The sequence below is a fragment of the Hyposmocoma kahamanoa genome, unplaced genomic scaffold, assembly GCF_003589595.1.
Source record: "Hyposmocoma kahamanoa isolate Upper Pololo Valley unplaced genomic scaffold, ASM358959v1 202, whole genome shotgun sequence".
Taxonomy (NCBI): domain Eukaryota; kingdom Metazoa; phylum Arthropoda; class Insecta; order Lepidoptera; family Cosmopterigidae; genus Hyposmocoma; species Hyposmocoma kahamanoa.
Genome location: NW_020653726.1, coordinates 2,027,720 through 2,051,313, shown reverse-complemented (window position 1 = coordinate 2,051,313; position 23,594 = coordinate 2,027,720). Strand labels below are relative to the sequence as shown.

General features: G+C 35.0%; 1 protein-coding gene across 1 annotated transcript in view; it reads right to left on the bottom strand.

The window, feature by feature from the left end:
• The window catches only part of LOC113227071, a 28,323-nt gene extending 5,782 nt beyond the window's left edge, over positions 1–22,541 (bottom strand). The window contains exons 1-4 of the mRNA XM_026459944.1: positions 22,451–22,541; positions 21,894–22,134; positions 20,032–20,185; positions 6,496–6,648 (exon numbers count right to left, since the gene is read on the bottom strand). Of these exons, the coding sequence (XP_026315729.1) occupies positions 6,496–6,648; positions 20,032–20,185; positions 21,894–22,134; positions 22,451–22,541 (639 nt within the window). The remainder of the gene's footprint in view (positions 1–6,495; positions 6,649–20,031; positions 20,186–21,893; positions 22,135–22,450) is intronic.
• Between the last annotated feature and the right edge of the window lie 1,053 nt (positions 22,542–23,594).

The following is a 23,594-nucleotide window of genomic DNA, read 5'->3' as shown; positions in this document are numbered from 1 at the left end:
CAAAACTGAATGAAAGTGAATAATAACATAAATTAGTCAAATACATCTGTAATCTTATGTAATCTTACTAGATATAAAAACAATTATAATTGGGCCCTAAATCCATCTCGTATTCATATAATCATTTGTATTATAAAAACATTTATCAATTAAATACTGCATACATTTATTCTTAAACAAATCTACATGAAATTCACGGATAGATTTTGGGACTCTATTATATAATCTTGGCAGCATACAGAGCACACTTTTTGACATAAATGCCGTTTTATGTGGCATCATAGATACTGCATCATTATTTCTTCTATTCCTACGTCTTACTTCCATAAGTTTGTTGAACAGATTAGGGTTTGTTTTGACAAACAGTACTGATTCTAGAATATACAATGATGGCACCGTTAGTATATTATATTTTTTAAATAGGGCAAACAGCTGTCCATGCGAGAAATGCTAAATATAGCTCTTATACATTTCTTTTGTGCTTTAAATACTAAATCCCATTCATAAATCATGTATTTTTATGATATCGAGTAATGGAACGAATATATCATGTACCTGGTGGGAAACAACACGTTACGCCTGTCCATAGTAATTGCAGTGTCATTTAGAGTTTTAAGTCGCAAAAATATAAGAGGTATTGCGCCCGTCACCCTGAGACATAAAGTTGAAAACTCTCATGTACTCTGTACTTTTAACAACAACTTTACTCTTCAAAACCGGAATGCAGTAATGTGGGCATTATGATTAACGGCAGAAATAAGTAAGGTGGCAGTACTTCCTTAGATTAACTATTTCACAAGCAGCTAAACTGCTACTTACCTTACCTGTCACGCATCGTAGAGACATACGGTGTCCGTAATTTTTTTAATGGTGAATCACAACACAGCTACCCGTTAGAGACATTGTGTGGTTCTAGCACGCTACGGTACCAAAATCGTTAGGGATATCTTGTGTTTGTTGCACGCTACGGTACCAAAACCGATAGGGATACAGTGTGTTCCCAGCACGCTACGGTACCAAAATCGTTAGGGATACCCACTATAATCAATGGAGATACCGTATATTTCTAGCACGCCACGGTACCCAAATCGATAGGGATACAGTGTGTTTCTAGCACGCTACGATACTAAAATTGTTAGGGACAATAAGTGGCTTTAGGACGCTATAGTACCAAAATCTTTAGGGACAACGTAGGGCTTTAGGACACTATAGTACCAAAATGTTTAGGGACATCGTGTGTCTCCAAAGATAAGTGACTGTGGATGGGTTAAAAAAGTAAATTCTAGATAACAACGATGGGTTTCAACAGTTTTGTTCTATTTCGTGTATTCAATTTCTGGCCACGAGCTGTTTGTTCGTTTTGAAAACAACTTTCGTTATAGTTTGTGACAAACTCTCCTTTTATGTAGATAACTCTGTTCTCGGCAGGAGACAGCTACAGTTAGTAGAGAGAAGTTGACCGTTTATTCCTAAATGAAACTACTGTTACCAATGTCCCAGAAGTAACTAATAACAATGACGAACGCTTCATAATTCGAAAATTGCCCATATTATTGACTGAAACACTGTCTGCAGAAAAAAAAATGATATCATCGTATCTAACTACGAGGTCCAGGAATAACAACGTCCACATATTATTTCATTTAAGGTGAATCCGCATTGTACATGTAAATCATGTTATTAGCAAAACCTCAAAAACGTGTGGCGTGCAGAGATTAAAAAAAAATTATACAAATTATAAACACACCGAAGACATACCGTCGTAGCATCGGGCATCTATACCATAAAGGTGTTACGAGGAAGTATCAGTTGAGAGACATAGATGGTATGTTAAGACTCTAAATCTTTTATCAAGTACACGGCTGCCCAATATAAGTTATTGAGCTCTGCTGTTGTGCGATAGAAAAAGATAGAATGATAGTACCTAATTATATAACCAAACTGGCTTAAGATATCTTTCTAATTTATGGACTTAAGCATTGTGTTTGTCAAGCAAAACACGACAAGGAAGCTTTTTTTGAGATGTGGATTTACCGCCGTATTTTGAGAATATCGTGGTGTGACCGGGTTGCAAATATTGAAATACTCAATTAGCTGAAGAAAAAAAGTGGAGCTTATGGATAATGGTGATGATGATGGCATGTTATGAGGAACAATAATTTATTATTATAGAAATTACTCCAGCTTATCATCCAAGGCAAAATCGCTGGAAAACTAAATGTTGGTAGAAGGCGGCACTCCTGATTGAAAAATTTAAGGGAATGGTTCGGCTGCAGTACCACCTCGTTCTTTAGAGCGGCAGCCCTAAAGTCGGGATTGCCATGATGCTGTCCAACCTCCGATAGGAGAGGAACCTCAAGAAGAAGAAAAAGCATTGTAATAGCTCTGTTACCAGTGAACAATCGATATCTTTAGAACTGAGGTCTAACAGTGTATATTAAAGGCCAGTACGAAGTTAAAATAATGTGCCAGACAGCCACATCAGTTACCTGATGTTAATGAATACCAGAGCAACCAAATTATATATCTTCGGTGCTCTACTTTACATACTAAGACCAGAATTTTAAGAAAATAATGTTTTCTGGATTTATACTTCCGGGAATCGAAATCAATGTACAAACAAGGTGCTGCTAAAATTACAGGCACATGGGATTTGTCAAATTGTGTCTCAGGGTGACGGGCGTAGCGGCAGTGCCCCTCAGATCTTTGCTATTTAAAGCTCTTAGTGGCACTGCAAATGGACAGACATGTGGCTTACCACCAGGCACATGCTTGTTCGTCCCGTTACTTGATATTATAAAAAAAAGTGTAATGTGGTTTCGGAAATATATGGGCTTTAACTGTTCAATCTGAACGTCACACTAGCTTTCAAAGTTCAAATTGTTCATCAACAACAAAGTGAACTCTACAAGTGCATGGGAACAGGAACTGGAACAGGAACTGTGGCTAATGAGGTAAACTGGCCAATTTGTACTCGCTCCCTTTTACTAAAGGAGACGTATATATCAGTCCACCTGTTTCTCCCACGTGCTGCAATTTGTTTCATGGTCACTCTTTGATATTCAACGCGATTGTCATTTTGTATCTTTAGAAGAAGGAAATTAACATATTACGGCTTATAATTGGACATGAGTACACAAATAGTGTTTTATACAATGATTGTATGACAGTTCTTAAAAATGTCTCGTGGTCTGAGATTTTAAGACCACTAATGTAATGATTGCATACAATAATTTTTCTACGAGTAAATTAAAATTATGAAACAAAACCAACATTTAAAGATTATTTGTTAACAATTCACAACAAACTCAAACGGAAGCCAAAAAAACGCTACAAAACAAAAAACAAAAAGATATATAGAATAAGAAGTGTCCGTGATAGGCTAAGTACCGCTTATATTTTAACCAGGAGGCTGCAGAGCGTTGTCATATATCTGATATTTTATATTGCATTTAATTAGTTCTTTTTTAAATTTGTATAGAATTGATATTAACTTATTTTTTATTAAATTATTCTACTAATTTATTATAATTATTAATACAAAGATCGAATGCTTAGAAAAAATCTTTCGATCCGGCCGGATTCGAACCGATATCTTCTAGTAATCCATGGCAGACGCTATGCCAACTAAGTCACGGAACGAACCAGCTGACGTCACCAATTTTTCTATGTGCATGTTGTCAGATTTTTGTTGGTTTTTCAACGCCTTTTTAGCCGTAGCGCCATCTCTGAGAAATCTATGAAAGTATTTCGTCACCCAGTTAGATAACTTTACAGCTACCAGGCCCGGCTAGAGATGTCGCTATTAACTGTGTTCAAATTTGTATTGAATTGATACTCATAAATTTTTTACCATAGGTACTATAGATAACAGAATTTTGATTCAGAAGTAAAAATAACGCTTTATGATGTGGTTTATGAAATTATAATTAACAGAAAAAGCACACGGGTAGAAACTTTAGAATATGGAATAAAGTAGAAAAACCTTAAAATAGCACCATAACATAACTGTTTTCCCTTGTTTTCCTATACTTTTTGGTGCAATAAAGAAGAGGCCTATTACCCCGCAGTGGGTTGATGTGGGCTGAATATGATGATGACGAAGAGACAGTGAGATATACCTGTCTTATTTATTGACGAATCAAAATTCAGTATCGTTTAACTATTTGTAAAATAGTACGAGCACCTCTCGACGACACGGGAAACGGCAATTGTAACAAGTGGTCACTGACTCAATGCCGAGTACCGACCACCGGGCGTTGGTCACCATATGACCTAAATGCGGTAAACTTCGCCTATTTATGAAATTGTTATTATGTTTACAGTCAACTATATGAAATAATTCTATGAACGAACCGCTTAATAAGCAACCATAAATGAAATTTTTCAGCAACTCACATATAGCACGACGCCAAAAATAATCTACCTCATTGGTACAATAAAAGAGAGGGCCACTTTTTAACCAACGTCAAACAAAAAGGTGGAGGTCCTCAATTCGACTGTATTCTTATTTTTTGTACGTTACGAGATTACTCCGGCATTTGTGAACCGATTTCGATTGAATCGAAATCATTCGAACAGCACCTGTGACCCGATAACCCAATCACTATCTTCTAAATAACCCGATCATTTTAGAGTTTCACGGGTCATGCGCACAATATTCGAATTTATTGTTATAATTTTAGAAATTATTACTCAGTGTCACTAAGTCCTTAATCACGACACGGTTCGCCTTCTCACTTTTTGTTTGGGTCGAACATCAAAAAGTCAAGCAATCGATCAACGAGTCAACGGGGCAACGGGTTAACAGATCAACGGATCAATGAATGCGTAGTGTCCATTACATGGTAATTTTGTAAGTTTAATCTGTTTTTCGGTATGTTGTGTTTATTCATGAGTGCACTAGCTAATATTAAAATATTAATGAATAATAAATTAGTGATTTTGAATGCTCAAAAGTCTTTGTTTATATATTTTTATTTTGTAAGTGTTACGTTTCTATAAAAAAAATTAACATTAACACTACATTTAACTTTATACACATTACCCTTAGAATAACAACGCATAGAAACCTAGTCCACACACGCTAAGTAAGGCAAATTGAAGCGCGCCAAAAGGACTTACACGAGCGGGCGGGCCTGCATTGCTCAAGGTCAACTTGCATCGCGAACAGATCAAGAATTTTAGCTAAAAATGACGAAATGTGCGGTAAATGAGTGTAAAAATACGTCAGACAAACATAAAATAGATACTAACATCACATTCCACAAGGAAGTAACGCGTTTCAACTTGTATTTTGATATAAATATTCACTAAAACCGAAAATTAACCTGCTGCTAAAACTAGCCTACATGAATTTGATTTTTGCCTCACTTGTGACAGTTCGTTTGATATGTAACTATCATTCTATGCGTTATTATTCTAAGACATTACCCATCAGCAGGAAAGAAAGAAAAGCTAATTGTATAATTTGACACTTTTAAACGCCATATTATTATGGAAGTATCGTGTGCGACGGGTGACCCGTTAAAAGATCGAACATATGATCGAATCATTTGACCCGATCACATTACGCATAGGTTATGATCAACCTGGGTTATCAAAAATGATCGACCGACACAGGTCTAATCTCAGTATTGGTTCTATTTAAATTTGTAGAAAATATACCACCTCTAAGGGTGGCATCCGGTATGGATGAATCCGGTATCGCGTATTTTTCGGTAGCCGATTTCAATAAAACTTAGCAAATAAATGTAATTCCACGGACTTTTGAGGTCGGTAGTATTTATATTAAAAAAAATAACAATTATATGAATTGGCTATTCCTACTTTACAATTGTTTTTGTTTAGGTGATAAGGATACAAGATAAACTATGTATTTATAAGTCGTACTTATAACACGATGATAAATTCTACAATGTAAATTATGTAGAGTAACTACAAATTGCAGAGTAAATACTTTGTTATTAGTATTGATAAAAAGTACGAACAAACACGAAGAAAAAATCTTTCGATCTGTCTGGACTCGAACCACCGCACTGCCTCACTGTAGTTACAGACGTCGTCGAAAATTTCTGTGTATTTGTCCGTCGTTTCTTTGTGTGTCGATCTTTGTATCAATAATAATAACAAACTGATGGAGTATTTTCATAAAAATTAATGAATATTATAGTAGTAAAAACATTATGATATCCATTTAAAATAAATAGAGTACTTATTTACTGACGTACCAAAAGTTTAAGTAGCGTCATATTTTATATTGCTTTTAAATAATTATTTTTTGCCAAATGGCCTTTGTACCTGTTATGTAACATTTTGAGATGTAATATTTAATAAAATAATTCGAATTATTTCATAAATGCACTCACGTTATTGTGTTCAGGAACACAGTGACGTGTTTTAGGAAACTCTTTTAATCATCTTTTAATTAACAAAAATACGTCGTTATTTTTATCGACTTTTTTAAATATAATAAATACTTATTTACTGACTTACCAAAGAAGAAATGTAGGACTTGACAGGCTCTTCAGGGAAGAGGAAGATGTCAAGCAGCGCCCAGGTGCCTCGCCATACGAACACAACCAGTGAACCCACCACAGAGACGGAAAACACGCAGTCTAGCACGTAAAGCGCCGTCTCGCGGCTGCTCTGTAAACAAAGCTGGTTGTGAACTTGTGCTGTTAAAAACAATCTAGTACTATGATTAAATTGCTTGTCGTAGAAGGTTCACAACACTCTCAAAGTCTTGTTAACTCCCTAACCCGCATTGAGTCAGCCTAATCAATTGTGGCGTACTTCTCTAACTAGAATAGGACCGTGTAACGGTTACTACAACTGCCTTTACTAACCATGCATACACACATGTTTATAAGAGAAATTGTCTGCAACATTTCTAAATAGAAATTTTCAAAATGGCAGTGTACATTTTCGTTGCCTAATCTTTAGCTTGTATTTGAGGCATAATATCAGCGCAAAAATGGTGTAACACACGTTTAATTTTTGTTCTACGATGTTACTTTAAATCAGAGTTTCTCAAAGTGGTCCCTACCGCCGTTGGGCGCTGAAGAGTCCCAGGGCGGTCCTCGGAAGCAATTGGGGGCGTGGGTGCTACCGCATTTAAAAAAAACCTAAATGATCTATATAAACTACACTACATAATAATAATATATGCATATGTATTTTTTTTCCTAGTAATTTTTTGTGTTATATGAATATAAAAAATATGTGTTTTCAATTAGTCATTGTGGTGGATGGATTTGAAATTTTTTTATCTTAACTAAGTGGGCGGTGAGGCAAAGTTTGTGAACCTATGCTGTAAGTGATGCTTTAGCATTACTATTAGTACTTTAGTACACAATTATTTTTAAGTTATATACAGAAAATAATGGAATATCATTGTAGCAAAACATCGTGATATTCAATAAACTTTGCATTTCACGTGGTTACACTACTTTTGCGCTGATAGCTTCAATTAATAGTAGAGCGACGACTACAACGACGACGAATTTCATACTAATTACTTCATTTTGATATGATCCACAAATCTCCACTAAAATCCCCACTGGGGGGTTCCTGAAATTTTATTGAATTTTATCCCAGAAATCCCCACTAATGTATACTTGTTACACGTCGGGATTTTTCAACAAATCCCCACTGCATAGCAAATACTCTTTTTTGGTTCGTGAGGATTTGTGGAATAAAATTAATTTTGGCGTGGCAATACAATATACTACAACAAAATTGCGCACTCGCACTACCGCGATCGTGATTAAAATATATGACGGATCATTTTCGTTTATTTTTCGCTCTAAGTTACTTTCACACCGCTCAGTGAACCGTGAAATTAGCTCCTTTTGCTGCCGTAACTAGACTTACCGTCAAGTAAAATTTTCTTTCTTTACCGTGTAAGCAAGGAATTTAAAAAAATGATCGAACCCCTCTTGAACGTTTGGCCTTGCCTAAAATCACAAACTTGAAAGCCTTATTTCCTAAAATCACAAATTTGAAAGTAAAGGCATTAACTCAATCAGGATTAAATTTCAGAACAATTTGCTATTCAACACAACTGAAAAGCTTTCGAAAAGTTATAAGTAATATCAATCATTAAAAGCTGACGATCTCGGTGGAGTAACGGTTTGCACGGTAGGCGGTGGATGAGAAGGTCCTAGATTCGACTCCCGTTACGGCCAATTAAAAATTTCTTTTCTGAATTGGTTCCGGCCCGGTTATTCTGGTTTTTTTTTATATAATATCAAGTGACGGGACGAACAAGTCGTGCGTCCGATGGTAAGCTACACGCCTGTCCATAATAGTTGCTGTACCACTCAGAGCTTTAAATCGCAAAGATCTGAGGGGCACAGCCATTGTATCCGTCACCCTGCCTGAGACATAAGTTGACAATTCCCATGTGCCTGAATTTCACCAGCACCCTTCATAACCGGAACGCAGTAATGCTGACGTTACTGCGTGGCGGCAGAAACAGGTAAGGTGGCAGCACTTGCCTGGACGAACTCTTTCACAAGGAGCTCTACTGCTACTTAAAGAATCAGTAGAGCTCCTTGAGAGATAGGGTTAGTGCACAGAATTTGTACTCATAGTACTGTGAATTCTGTAGTTTCAAACCTGGTGATTGATGGTTAAAATAGTGGTTAGCCTATATTATAGTCCCATTACTGGAAACAGGTCTCCTCTCACAATGAGAAGGCTTAGGTTGTAGTTCCCACGCGGGCTTAATGCGGGTTCGGAACTTCACACACATCATTATCTTTCCACATGACGTTTTCATTCACCGCAAAAACCCATAGTAAATTTTAAATTAAATTTCGCCCATAAATTCCGAAAAACTTTAGATGCCAGATTTGAGCCCACAATCCTCTGGTTGCGAGGTGGTAAATTCAAATCATTATGATTGAGTGGTTAAATTATGTATACTTTATTATGTAGAAAATTTAATAGTTAAGGAAAAGTAATTCTTTTGCTAATTTGAAATATATAAATAAAAAATAATAATAATAATTACAACAAACAATAAGTAAAATATCATCATTTCATTGATATAAATAAAATATTGTAGGGCTGAATGCGAACGAATCTTTACCTGAATCTTTATTTGACGTGCAACAAACATACAAATACTGATAATTACGATCGTGTACACATGGAGCCAAATAAGGAGTAAAATAACAAACACAGCAGTTAGAATAATAATATGATCGTAGTGTGAATGGTTTGTTTGCCTATTTGACCTCCTTGTGACCTCTTTGATGTGCGTCGAGAAACCGACCGACCCTATTTGGTGTTTGCTGTATTTGTTGAATAGGCAAACAAGGCAAATACATATCACACTAACTATCAACACGATTGTTTGACAAATATATCATTCACAACAGGAGCAGTAGAGCTCCTTGTGAAAGAGTTCGTCCAGTCAAGTACCAGCCAGAAGCCACCTTACCTATTTCTGCCGCCAAGCAGTAATGTCAGCATTACTGTGTTCCGGTTTTGAAGGGTAAGGACGCGGTCCAATTATGTCGTGACGACTGAGTCGTGCAGTTTAAAGTGCCGTGGCTTGTACATTTAAATGAAGTTGTTTACACATAGAACAACACGATTAACTGTCGTTCACGACTTTTTAGACGTGAACGTCCCATTCACATCCCGACAAACTGTCGTGACAATGGGAAGATCTAGAAAGACAGTCATCAGACGATAAATAAAACGTCATGATAATTGCAGCTTCAAACGTTTCTGTCGTGCAAACGACAAGGCGGCTGCCGTGAACCGATAAATTGTCGTCATCTCGTTCAACGATAAAATAAACGTTACGTCATAATGGGAACGTACCCTAAGGGTGCAGGTGAGATTACAGGCACATGGGACTTGTCAACTTATGTCTCAGGGCGACGGGCGCAGTGCTAGATCTTTGCGATTCAAAGCTCTGAGGACTCTGCAACTGTTATGGACAGGCGTGCAGCTTACCATATCAGGCGCACGACTTGTTCGTCCCGTCATTTGATATTAAAAAAAAACACAAATATAATAAATACACCTAAAGTAAATAATACAAATACAGTAAAAAGCCATGTTCCACGCATGGGTCAAGGTAACCTTGTGAAGCTGAAATCCTTCCCAGCACTCGAGTTTAAAGTGCCAACTAATTTAATTACCATTGTATTCCTTTAGTTTTATGTCATGTAGTCTTTTATTTATCGACAAAAATTGTGCAAATAGGCCGTTGCCAGTACGCTGACGATGACGTTTAAAAACCAAAAATCTTATTTTTATATTCAAATGAAAATAAAATACTTTGCGGAAACAATAGCAACGTTTCGAACGTTCTTATTCATTCATTCATTTTTTTGCCACAACGTAAAATCTAAACAGATGAGAATGAGAACTAATAGACGGTGTTGAACGTATCACAGAAAAAATAAACGAAATTGATTATCTTTTATGTGATAAAAGTGTATTGCAATTTTTTTGTACAGTTTTTAACCAAGCATAAAAACAGTCGGAAGTTACTTAAACGTTTTTTTATTAAACGAAGTTTTTAGAACCCGTTTCACAAAAAAATCAATGAATGAAATCTCTTTGGTTGACTGAATAGAATAAATTTCCTGTTAAAATCATTGCTAAAAATATTGTTTTATTTATTTGATAGGCGGGTGGGGTGGACATTTTGTTTATTTGAAAAAAATACTAATGATAAAGATAACTTGGAAACAATTGTTTTGAAATATTGATCATAATTAATACTATGATGTTTATTTATTTATTTATTTATTGCATTGTCACACTTATTAATAATTTACGTACAGTTTTACTACCATGACGTTCATTTATTTTTAATAAATTACTCCACTAGTTTGTAATAATTATTATCTAATACTAAGAAAAATTCCTTCGATCTGACAGGACACGAAACTGTGTCTATGTTATGCCAGGGCGACCGCTCTACCAACTGAGCTACAGATCGAGCCAGTAGGCCTTATGAATTTTTCTATTACGTTCATAACAGATTTTTTATTTTATTTTAATGGACTTTTCGCCGTAGCGCCATCTGTGACAAATCTATGAAAGTTTTTCTTCACTCAACCAGTTTAGTCAGATCAACGAAATTTCCTTTGTGTTCGATCTTTGTGTTAATAATTATAACTAATTGTTTTGAACTTGTCACAATGATAAGTGGATCGCAACAATATATGCGCAAATTTGCGTGTGTTGGCGTATGTATGTGTAGTATGACTGAGCAAAGCCGTCTTATCTCACTGTGTGCATATGTGTACAACACTAGTCCGATTATCGAAGAAAAAAACATTTCAAGAACAGTTCTGGCTTTCACAATAGCATGTTATTCAATTCAAGATTGCTAGAATTCAATAGACAATTAGTAGATTCCACAGCTACAACACGTAACGCCTAAAAGATGGATGACTTTTTTTTATTTTTTTTTTTATTGTGACTCGGCAAAATGACTGCACCGCGCCTGATGGAAAGTGCGAATACAGTCCAGAGATGAGAGTAACGGATGGAAAACACAAATATCTTCACTCCGTCACTTGGCCACCTTGTTAAGAAGAAAAGGGAACTCAAAAGCAAAATACCGAGATATATATAATAAGAGCCGCAACTAGTTCACCTCATTCAAAGCCTATATAAGCATAACTGAAATAACTAACACAAATATTAATCAGTGGCACTTTTGAAAGTACAGTCAATTATCCGTTAAACCATGCGTCATTTAAGAGAAAAATGGTAACGGTAGAAAGAAATTTGCATTGGACTTTACCAAGATCCAACAGGCTTAGTTAGGACCATAAGAAATTCTGATATACTAATAAAATAATCCGAACCGACGAGACTGTATGTCTATATATATACTTAAATTATTATATATATATATATTTTATATATAGTTTGTGTATATATATATATATATATATATATATATATATGTAATTTTTAAATACCAGATTGCCATTTGAAATCTATATTCACGTAGGAGGAGTTTTGGCCAAAGGGTGTCATATCGGCGATTCCGTTACTTCATACCAGATTGCGCCATAGGGTGCACTTCGTATAGATTAGTTAGTTTTTATATTATGTTATAAAGTAAGTTAGTCCTTAAGGTATATATTATATGGGTCTTGCTGCCCAATTTAAATGAATAAATAAAATAAATATTTGACTCTGATGTTGGTATCGTACGTCTGGGAAAATCAGGTTAATCAATATCTATAATACAAAATACTCAAGATTGTCGTTAGGTGGGAAAATGACTTCAAAGTAGAAGAGCGCAGAAAAACAAAGCTACGCTGTACTGACGATCCCTTAATTCTATCAGAAGAAAAATGGCTGAAGTATTGCGCCTATTAGAAACGTTAATTTATGAAACTAAAAGGTTTTCAATGAAAGCAAAAAGCATACTGTTGGTAGATTTGGAAACAACATAGAATTTATTAAAGGGAGAAAAATCACGAAACCGTCCTCACGTAAGAGGTATCTGGAAATAGAGGAATATTTATTTGATTCTTATACAATACAATACAATACAAAAATTCTTTATTGTACACCAAAAAAGGAAACAAATACAATACAATTAAATTAAAAATAAGCGGTGGTACAATGGGCGGTCTTATCGCTTTAAGCGATTTCTGCCAGACAACCTTTGGATGGAAGTAATGATATAATTCACAGGAAAAAGACGGTGGTGTATGAAGAATTACTAATCAACAGATAAAAATTGATAAATAAATGCAAATATACATATATTTATAAATAAATAATAAAACCAATACATATATATGAATATCGTAAACTACTATATATTCTTATACTTATAAATATAAAAATTTCTAAAACGTAATTTCAAAACATAAAAATACCTAAGCAGTCCAGGTCACACTAAATTAAGGTAGTACTTTTACCATATTTTTGAATATATTCAATGATTTCGCTTGTTGAATAGACAAAGGTAAAGCGTTCCACAAACGAATAGCCTGAACAGTAAAGGACTTGTCGTAATACTGGGAGGTATGCAATGGCATCTTAAGTTGGAGAGTTGAAGAAGAGCGCAGAAGTCGGGGGTTGTATTGATGGGCGAATTCAAATCGCTCCTTAAGATAAGGTGGTGTGTGAGGAATGAATAAGATGCCATAGAGAAGATTAAGAATATGAGCATTCCGGCGAAGTCTAATGGGTAACCACTTCAGCTCATTGCGATAAATGGAAACATGATCAAATTTCCTCAGACCATAAATGAAACGGATGCAAAAGTTTTGTAGACGTTCGAGTTTGTTGAGCTGTTCTTCGGTTGAATCCAGATAGCAGGCATCAGCATAATCAAGAATTGGAAGAAGAAGAGTTTGGGCAAGCGCAGTTTTCGTGGCAATAGGTAAAAAATTACGTAACCGTCTGAGAGATGCGGCAGACGCAAACAATTTGCGGCTGGTCTCAACTTATTACTTCTTATTGTAGTAGTAGGCTGATATTTAAAAAACGAACGCGGACTTGACAATAATGGTGAACTAAGCAAGTTTTTAGTTGGTTTTATAAATCTATTTGCCAAGTTTTATTGAAATCGGTTACCAGAAAGTGCGCGAAACCGGATTCATTTCCTAGTTTGCCACACTTAGAGGTGGAATATTTTCTTAAAATTTAAACGGGATCACTACTGAGGTGCCCTCTTTCCGACAAAAAAGAATCATCAAAATCGGTTCACAAATGCTATCGCGTAATATACATACAAAAAAATATACAATCGAATTGAAAACCTCCTGCTTTTTTTAAAGTCGGTTAAAAAGTTGCTTAGCTCGCCAACTTTGTTTAGCCGAAATCATAACTCGTTTTATAAATCTCAGCCAAAGACGGCTCCCACATAACCGGGCTCAGAAAGTCACTTTCCCGTACAATAACTAATGAAATATTTGAAACTTTGTAGTTAAAACCTAACGCTACACTATCATAATAAAACTATATATTATTGGACCAGCACTCACTCAAAATATGACATCAACTTTCGTTGATTCACGTATAGTAGTGTATAGGTTACTAGAACAATAAGTATAGATTATTAATAATCTCAGTAAAAAGTACTAAAAAACTGACCTCAAAAGTTCGTGGATATACGTCTACCAGAGAGTGCGCGAAACCGGATTCATCCCCTAGTTTGCCACCCTTTAGAGTTGGAATATTTTCTACAAATTTAAATCTCTCTCTCTCTCTTTCCAACAAAACAAGAATCATGAAAATCGGTTCACAAATCGATAAAATCGAAAGTTATCGCGTAAGATACAAAAAAAAACACGGCCGAATTGAAAACCTCCTCCTTTTTTAGAGTCGGTTAATAACAAAGAAAAATTCCTTCGAACTGATATTTTTCAAACCTGTGTCTATTTTGCCAATCTAGGGCAACAGCTTTACCAACTGAGCTTTACGAACAAACTTGTGGAGTATGGCATCAAAACCTCGTCAATATTACCATTAAGTATAGGTACCTACTTAGTAGAAAAAAATAATTGTCTAAGTAACCATAACCGCACCATAGTGTAATATTATTACTATATACTTTTTACGTCTCTTTTGCATTAAGTTCTTAGAATTTCCAATATATAGCAATAGCACTACTAATTGGAAATTAAAGTATTTTTTTATTATTTAAGTATTTAAAATTGTTGACTAAAACTGTTGGGTAATTTTCCGAAACATTTCACACAGTGGAAATTTTTCCAGAAAAACTCCCGAAAAATTGGAAATATATAATTTCGAAGACCCATTATTACGTTCTAAAAATTTAAAATAATTTCACAACAGCCAAAAAAGCCTTTTTATTGGCTCAATCCAGTAACTTCTACTTTTGACAGGTGTCAACGTCAAATGTGGAAAAAATTGAAGGAAAAATATCGAGAAAAATACTTATTTTTCTAAAAATTTTATTTTTTCAAAATGGATATTTTTCCATGATCCAAGACTAACTAGGTATTAGTCATGCCAGGCAGTCATCTCAGCCATGGCCAAGGAACCCGTAAAGAACGCGAAACTTTGTTTTGTTTGAAAAATCAAATATATGCGATTGTAGATCCGAAACGTTTTATTATTAAAAAAGTTTTATTTTCAATGTCTCTTTTGTAGCTGTATAATAATTACTTACCAAATGAGATATGAATAAATGCATTCTGCCGGTTAATGAAAGTGGGTTACACTTATTATTTTCATATTACTCACAATTCTTATAATACATAAATTATCTTCGGAACAATATTCATTCACTCATAAAGTCGAGGTGATTGCGATAAAATACTTTTTGTGATATTGACTTCACAGGTTTCACTGGAATTATAATTTTTTTTTCCGTACCTGAAACAGCGATATTTGTAATCCACCCGGTTTTAGACCTGACCTTTAGATGTTTATTATTCGTACACATGGCGACTTTGATTGGAATTTGACGCAATTTTGTAGCTAAAAATTGTGTTGTTATGTTCTCAAATTATGTATTAAAGTTTTACGAACAACATACAAAAATAGGTTTTTGATTATATGTGTATGGAGTAACTATTTCCACTAATTGGGTAACAACTATTAGCAATGTCTCGATACCTCCAATGAACACTACGCCAATTACATGTTTGGTAATTTCCTGTTTTGAATGTAAACAGTTTTCAAAAAAGAAATTTTGTGAAGAAAAAAGAAACAAAAAATACAAAAAAGAAAATGACCAAAAATTAAATAGACGTAGTGTTCATTGGAGTTATTGGTTTGAGTTGCTACCCGAAATTTAAGTATATTTGCCGTTGTTATTTTTTCAACAAAGGATTTGAGAACACACACACACACACACACACACACACACACATTTACATAAGCGTAATTACAGTTTCACGTAACTCATTCTGTTAAACTAAAAATTAACATAGCGGTAACGATTGGAATTAGTCATACCAACCGTGCGAAACATGGTTGGCACGTCAAAGTAGTCCTGGGGCGAGTCGATGGCTATAGCGAAAGGTGCTGCGCATATGTTCCTGAGCACCCTTAAAGCAGCCAACGACATGGTAGCGGCAGCTGTAGTTGACAGAAGCGTCTTGGCACTGTCCCCCGTACATTCATTCAACAGGTTCCACAACCCACGCCATGCACCGACGCAAGCGACACCCGCCACCTCTGTATAAACCCTAGATAACACATAGTAAGTCAGCCTCCCTCTATCTGGCCTCAGATATTTACTGAACTGAGATTGGAACACGCAAAATGAAAGTCCACAGCACAATCCAAAAGCGGCACACACTCCCGCACTAGCTACAGGGTTGTGTGTTAACACGTATAAGTCCATGAGGGTCCATGTTGATTTCCAGTAGGTAACCACTGAAGGCGCAACTACAATGCTGGCGAAAAGTACGTCCGCGATCCCGAGGAACGCGGAATAAGCGCGCGAGCCGCTCGCGAGCGTGTCGGCGAGCCCGGCTGTGCTTCCACGCATGTCTGGTGCAGGAGTGCGGAGGGCTGCCGATGGCCGGCCAGGAGATTACGCCTGTAATTGCATTATCACTGCGTCCCGCGCCGTGACGTACTTACTCTCCTTGTTTGCCCACCGGCCACTGCGTATGATTTTATGACTGGGAATGTGAGATAACTATTTCTAATACTTGTTTGACACGCATTTATAGCTAATAGAATTCTGCGTGATTGTTACATTCTCAATAGTTATGCAAAGTAGTTATGCAAAGTTATTTTTTACAAAGGATGATCTATCATCAATTTCTATTTCGAAGATTGGATTAACTTTCTGGATTAAATTTTGTGGAGGGTTTCTCTTTTACAAAATACCTGATTGATTCGAGCTAGCGTCCATCGATTACCAACGGCTATATTCATATACCCATTAGGATTAGAGTGACCCTCACGCTAATCGACGTAATGCTCAGCAAATCGGGACTAGACAGGGAACGTCAAGTATCTACTTCCTAACAGACCGCTTCGACGCAGAAGTGGATAATATCATTAAGACCTTGATTCTATACACTTAAATTATTAGAATGTCTTTGAAATTAATGCACTGAATTGGAGTTTTATTTCTGGAACTTGCTTTACTTGACAACCCTATGATTTTATACATAACACCTCTATCTACAGGAAAGATGCAGAACGTTAATCTTACTCCACTTCACTTATTATCTTTAATTTATTTTCTGTCCACCTATTTTTCTATTATAGTCTGCACAAACTCAGTATTGTTTTAAGATCTAACATAAATAATAATATTAACAATAATTTATTTATTTAGTACAAAATATAGTACATATTAAAATATATTTACAACATGTTTGCAAGAGACTGTTTAGGGCTGGGCAGTATTGAATTACTTGTAATGAAATGTGTTTTGTATTTATATTTCAATTACTATCTAATAATGTATAATGTAATTGGTATTTGAAATATCTGACAGTACTTAATGTATTTCATATGGCAGGTATTTAAATGATCATTTTAAATTTGCAAAGACAGCAAGCAAATAATCTAAACGGTCAGCATTTTTAAAAATTGATCCTTTTTCTCTGAGACAACAAACAAAACCAATTAAATCAATCGATATTTTCAACTGTTCTGAGGTACGCAAAAAAAGTTTGAATTCTAATATAAACTTTGATAGGTTTATGTTGGGCCTCAAAACTAACAAAAATTAACACTAAAAATAAAATTTGATACTTGCTTTTAAAACTAAGTAAATGTGGATTATATTTGTATACTAATATTATATTAATTATAATATAATTTGACCTGATAACATGTTCGGAAACGCTAGGAAATTGGCTTCTGGCACTCGCCGGCCGCAAAAAAACCGCGGCACGCTCACTCGCTTGGCTCGTGCTGCTTTTTCCTATACTAACCTAACCTAACCTACTGAATGCAGAACCAAGAATTATTCGAAGATCAAAAAAATAATGTCATCAATCGATAAAAGAATAGACCAATATTAAAAAAACAGGATCAAATATTAATTTTGGACACCAAATATTAAATTATGTTTAAACACAATGGTAGTGTTACCTAGAATGTAGTTCATTACAATTTTTCTTTCGATCAACTAATATAGACGGAAAAATTTACAATAGATCAATTGTATATTTGAGGATCAAATAATACTATCCCATTTCATATTTGATGCTTGAAATAGTTTCGTGGTGTCCGGTGAGAGGTAACGATTTCAATTTGTTTTTCTTTTTAATATTTTTTTTATGATATCAAGGGACGGGACGAACAAGTCGTATGCCTGGTAGTAAGCGACATGCCTATTCATTTACAGCAAAGATCTGGACGACATTGCCACTGCGCCCGTCACCCCGAGATGTAAGTTGACAAGTCTCATATTCTTGTAATTTCACCAGCAGCGTTACGTTGGTTTCACAGTTTCACATTACGTGGGGCTTGGCAACTTATGTCTCAGGGTCACGCGTAGTGGCAGTGCCCCTCAGATCTTTGCGGTTTATAGTTCTGAATGGTACTGCGACACTGAATCACTGAATAGGCGTGTCGCTTATGACGCACGGCACTTGGTATCAGAAAAAAATACATTTTAAATTTCGTGCACGTTTTTCTTTAACATGAGGTTAAAGAAAATTTTTCATCATTGACTTAGAAAATATTCAGAGAGGTGCAAGTTATTATCCGTCTATCTTTTTCTATAAAACTGGATCCCGAAATGTCAATCATATTACCTGATTAGTTTTGTGTTGGTATAGGATATAATTGTTACTTATTTATTTATTTAATACGTCACATTAACTGCTATGCCACAAAAATTTTATAAAATTAAACCTAAGTTAAACTAATCTAAGGGCCAAACTACTAACAGAAACATTATAAAGTTACTAATAATAGTCATAGGCACGGATTGCCTGAGAATGCTGGTTCGAATGCAACTAGATCGAATGAATTTTTCTTACCGTTTCGATCTTTGTTATAATAATTATAACGAACTAGTAGAGTGGATAATTTTACAAAAAATAATTGACTAACATGGCAGTAAAACATCATAATATACAACAAACTTTAAAATAACAACATTATAAATGTGTAATTTGTTTTCCAATTAATTAGTGCAACTCATTAAAATTGAAACAATCTAGATCGAAAAAATTGATAAAGTAAGTAGAACACGTTGACTATATTATAATATGATAGATAGCGAATAATATACTTCTGAAAGGGCTTATTCCCAGATGTCACCATTGGCTTTGTTACCAGTGATGATGTGACTATTTCTGTGATTTTTAATTATTATATTATATTATATTTTATTAGCCATTTGTCGCCAGAGGGAACAAAGCCAGTGATGACAATTGAGAATAAGCCATCACAAACAATCTTAGAAAATAATACACATAAGTTCATCTTACAAGGTGCCACACTACAGGTGTATACAGCACTAAAAATTTTGAGTTAAAAAAACATAATTAAAAATGTAAACTTATAACAATAATTAATTATAAGGGATGTAAAGATCAAAACAATTGCTTGCACATGCGAATGAACTGCTTAGTATTTTTTTCGTATTCTAGAAATCTACTCAATGCTCAAGTCAGGATTGCACTGGAAACACAAGCACTGGAAATACGACCCTAATGGCAGGGATTTGAATATGATTTCGAGTGCTTTAAACCATACTCAAATCCTGACTTGAGCATTGAATAGAGTTCTAGAATACGGCCCTACGTCTCTGGTCACGGTCAAGTCATGAAACAAATGTTTTTGCAATGGGGAACCTGCGCTCCCTGTGAGGAATGTTTACATTGATGAGGGCCAGTGCCTCTGACCACGTTATACCGCCATGCACCATCTTGTGCAAAATTCCAGTAAATAAGTTTCAGCAGTACACTGTGTCGAAAGCGATAAGTTGACTATGGTATAGTGTTAAGAGTTAATCTCTTACGACTTTGACTTTACGGGGACTGCAAAAACCATACATCAATGGACTATATTAGCAACAAGTGATGAGTATGGTAGGAAGAAAGATAGTATACACATAAACATACTTACATTTAAAGACTTCTTAAAACGCGTAGTGAAAAGGTAAGTTGCCTCTTTGCCGTCTGTGACTATGAAGTACGGCGAAGCGAGGAGGTTTCTGGCAGACCTCAAACAGACTAGGAGTATGTAAAATGCGATCGTCATCGCTAAGTACAACGCTGGCCTGAAAGAATTGATCATGACTGTTTAAATACCACACGATTTGCCACCATTTTTAAATGTTAAAAATAAAATTTTAAAAGATATTAATTAATTTATACATTGCAAAGCTCCTTGTGCTTGGTAACGATATTGAGTCGTTTGTTAGTAAGCCGACCTCAAAAGTACGTGGAATTACATCTATTTGCCAAGTTTTATTGAAATCGTTTACCGGAAAGTGCGCAAACCCGGATTCATCCCCTAGTTTGCCACTATATGGAACTTGGCACAGGAGATAATACAAATCGGTTCTCACTACTCAAAGTATATTGAGAGAAAAAAACGCCTTGAATTGGAGAATAGCAAAATCAACCATTTAAATTATTGCTCCTTATAAAAAAATTCAGGCACTATTTATAAAAATGAATCTAGAAGAATCTTAGAGGTGGATGATTTTCTTCAAAATTAAATGGGACCACTATGGAGGTACCCTCTTTCCAACAATAAAAGAGTCATCAAAATCGGTTCACAAATACCGGAGTTGTCGCGAAACATACATACAAAAAAAAATCGAATTGAGAACCTCCTCCTTTTTTAGAAGACGGTTAATAACGTGACTAAAATTTATTTTAACTTCATTGCTTTTTAAATGCATTGCTTTTTTTCTTAATTGGCTGTTTTAAATTTCTATTTAAGTGTTTATGTATTTCTGTAAAAGATCATCTATGGCTTTGATAACTCATTTATATTTCTATTGATGTTATAGAGACACCTAAAAAGAGATATATTAAGACTAAGGTTGTATGCCGTAAATGCACCTGTACTGGACCCATGCCTGCAAGCCTCAAAGAACCATTGGTAGCAAGACAGCATTCCAGGATAATGAGTGGGTCCCTTAAAGGGGGCATCATTATCCTGCATTACAGTCTGCCTAGCCGTCCGCCGCGTAATGCGGGATTATGAATGTAGTCGTAACGTGCAAGCCATCCTGCAATCCTGCAATGCGTCCTGCGAGACTCCATACGTGAGCCATATGCATGAGAATAAAATAAATAAGACCTTTATTAATAATACGTGTTTGGAAAAAAAAATAGACAAACCTTGAAGAATATTTTTATAGCATTTTCCATTGACTTACAATTATATTTTCTAAGGTCTTAAGAATTATCATCCCTTTGTTTCCTAAATCTCATAATCCATTGACTTTACGATTACTTAATCGTAAAATTTTATCAAAAACATGAAGCGGCCTTACCACGAAACTAAATGCATTATACAAAAGTATCACTCGTTCGATATTCATTGCCTACTAAAGAAGTATCACAAGAGAAACACAGCGCCAAGTGAAAGCCACAATGTATTATGAATCACGCGGCATACACTCGTTTGCATATTTGTTTTCTCGAAATTCATTGAAAATAAAAATAGTTTATTTTAAAATAAATTATGCATATTCTGATTACAAAATTACGCTATGGAAGCAAACGTCCCAGTTTATGTACTTTCTCACAGCTGTGGCGTCTTTGCAGTTTCTAATGGCGCAATTAGGTATTTTTCGCGTTTTCAACTAATCTTTAAGTACAATACGACCGGGCGCGTAGTGCGTAGCAGCGCTACTAAGCATTTATAGCTTTCACTGGGCACGCGAAGTAGATACATTGGCAGCGTCTATTTAGACAGGTATATGTATATGGTCATGTACTAAAACCTGAAACTTAAATATCGTTTCTAACCTGTGAGGATGAGCAGCATTTGGCGCGACAGCAGCCACAGTGTCATTGAAGAGTCCAAATCCACCGTACCAGTGCAAGATATTGGCTAAAGCGAATATGTAAGTGTAAATCCGGGACATGAATCGCTCGAAAATCCATCGTCCTGCGCCGCCGGATAATTTGCTCCATGCCCCTTTAGATCGAGCTAGGAGATGGGATCTGTAAGTCACGGAAGATTCAGTCAGATTGACGAGTTTCTTATCTATTTATCTTCTATAATGTCATTTACAGTGATATCTGCTAGTTTGTGCCATTTAGCAAGCAATACACGTTCACACATTGTAGTAAATAGGTCAAATTAACGCTTTTTAAATAATATTGTCAAACCTTCTTCACGTACAGCCTTTGGGTGAACTATAATAGTAAGGGGACCCTAAACACTTCGTGGGTTCAGTATAATAATTATAATATAATATATATATATATATATAATAAAATAATTAAAATAATAATTCGTTTAGGATGCTGATGGGACTACCGTGGTATTGTTTACACCAGGAATGTTAATGTGTGCGCACAGTGATGCGCACTGATAGCTTTCATGTCGTTGTTAGACAAAGGGTCTCCCTGTAGCGATGTGTACGCGGGGGCTAACAGCATCCTGGTCATTGTAGGAAATAGTTTGAACTGTCCCATTCAAACCCACTGGACGAACTTACATGTAAGTTAGGTACATTATTACTTAATTGAGTCTAGTTTTAGTCATTTTTATTTTATTTGTCTTTATAAATTTAATTTAATTTGTATATAATTTAATTCATTTTATTTGAATTTATTTAATTGTTTATGTCAGTTATTTGTGAATGTAATGTATGTATGTGTGCGCTTATTAATTTTATAATTTTGTATATGGATGTAATATACCGAAATAAATTATTTGAATGAATGAATGAATAGCTATCTCTTGACTCGATTTTCATCCCGAAATCAATATTCGTGTAAAAAAAGTAATATAATAAAAGCCCATGACATAACTTTAAAAAATGTCAAATTGAAGTATGTAATAGCTCTGTTATTTATTGTTAATATTGTTGTTACAATGTTATATGTTGTATCACATTTTTGTAATAATAATTTATCAGATTAATTATCATTTTAATGATATACATGTTTCATGAATATAAACAATATTAATTACGTTACAATAATATACCAATTCACATTAAAATTTAAAACATAGTGCATAATTCTAGTACAGCTTCTTGTACTTCATACTTTTAAAAATATAGGATGTATCAATTTTCATTTAACATTCACAAAAATACGATCTTTCAATGATCGTATTATAAAAAGGGAAATTTCAACTAGTCGCAGTTTCTTACACCATTCTTGCATAGGTGCTAACTAATTACGTCATAATGAAGATGATATTTAGATTTTTTCTTCCAATATACTTTGAAATGATCCTTACATGAAACAAAGTCGATCCGCACTAAAAAATAATCAATTTTATTCATTTTTATGGTCAACTCAAATTTGACCAAAAAATTCACTGTGCCAAAATTGTCTTCATCATTGTCTTCACAAAAAAAAACTTAATGGTTACTAAGACAGTTTCTCTGTATCTCATATGGTTTCGGATTTCCCTATACTGTCCCAGTTAAAAAAAACATTGTATAGTCCTCCGAGGTTGTTAGTATATTACAAATAACCCTATTAGAA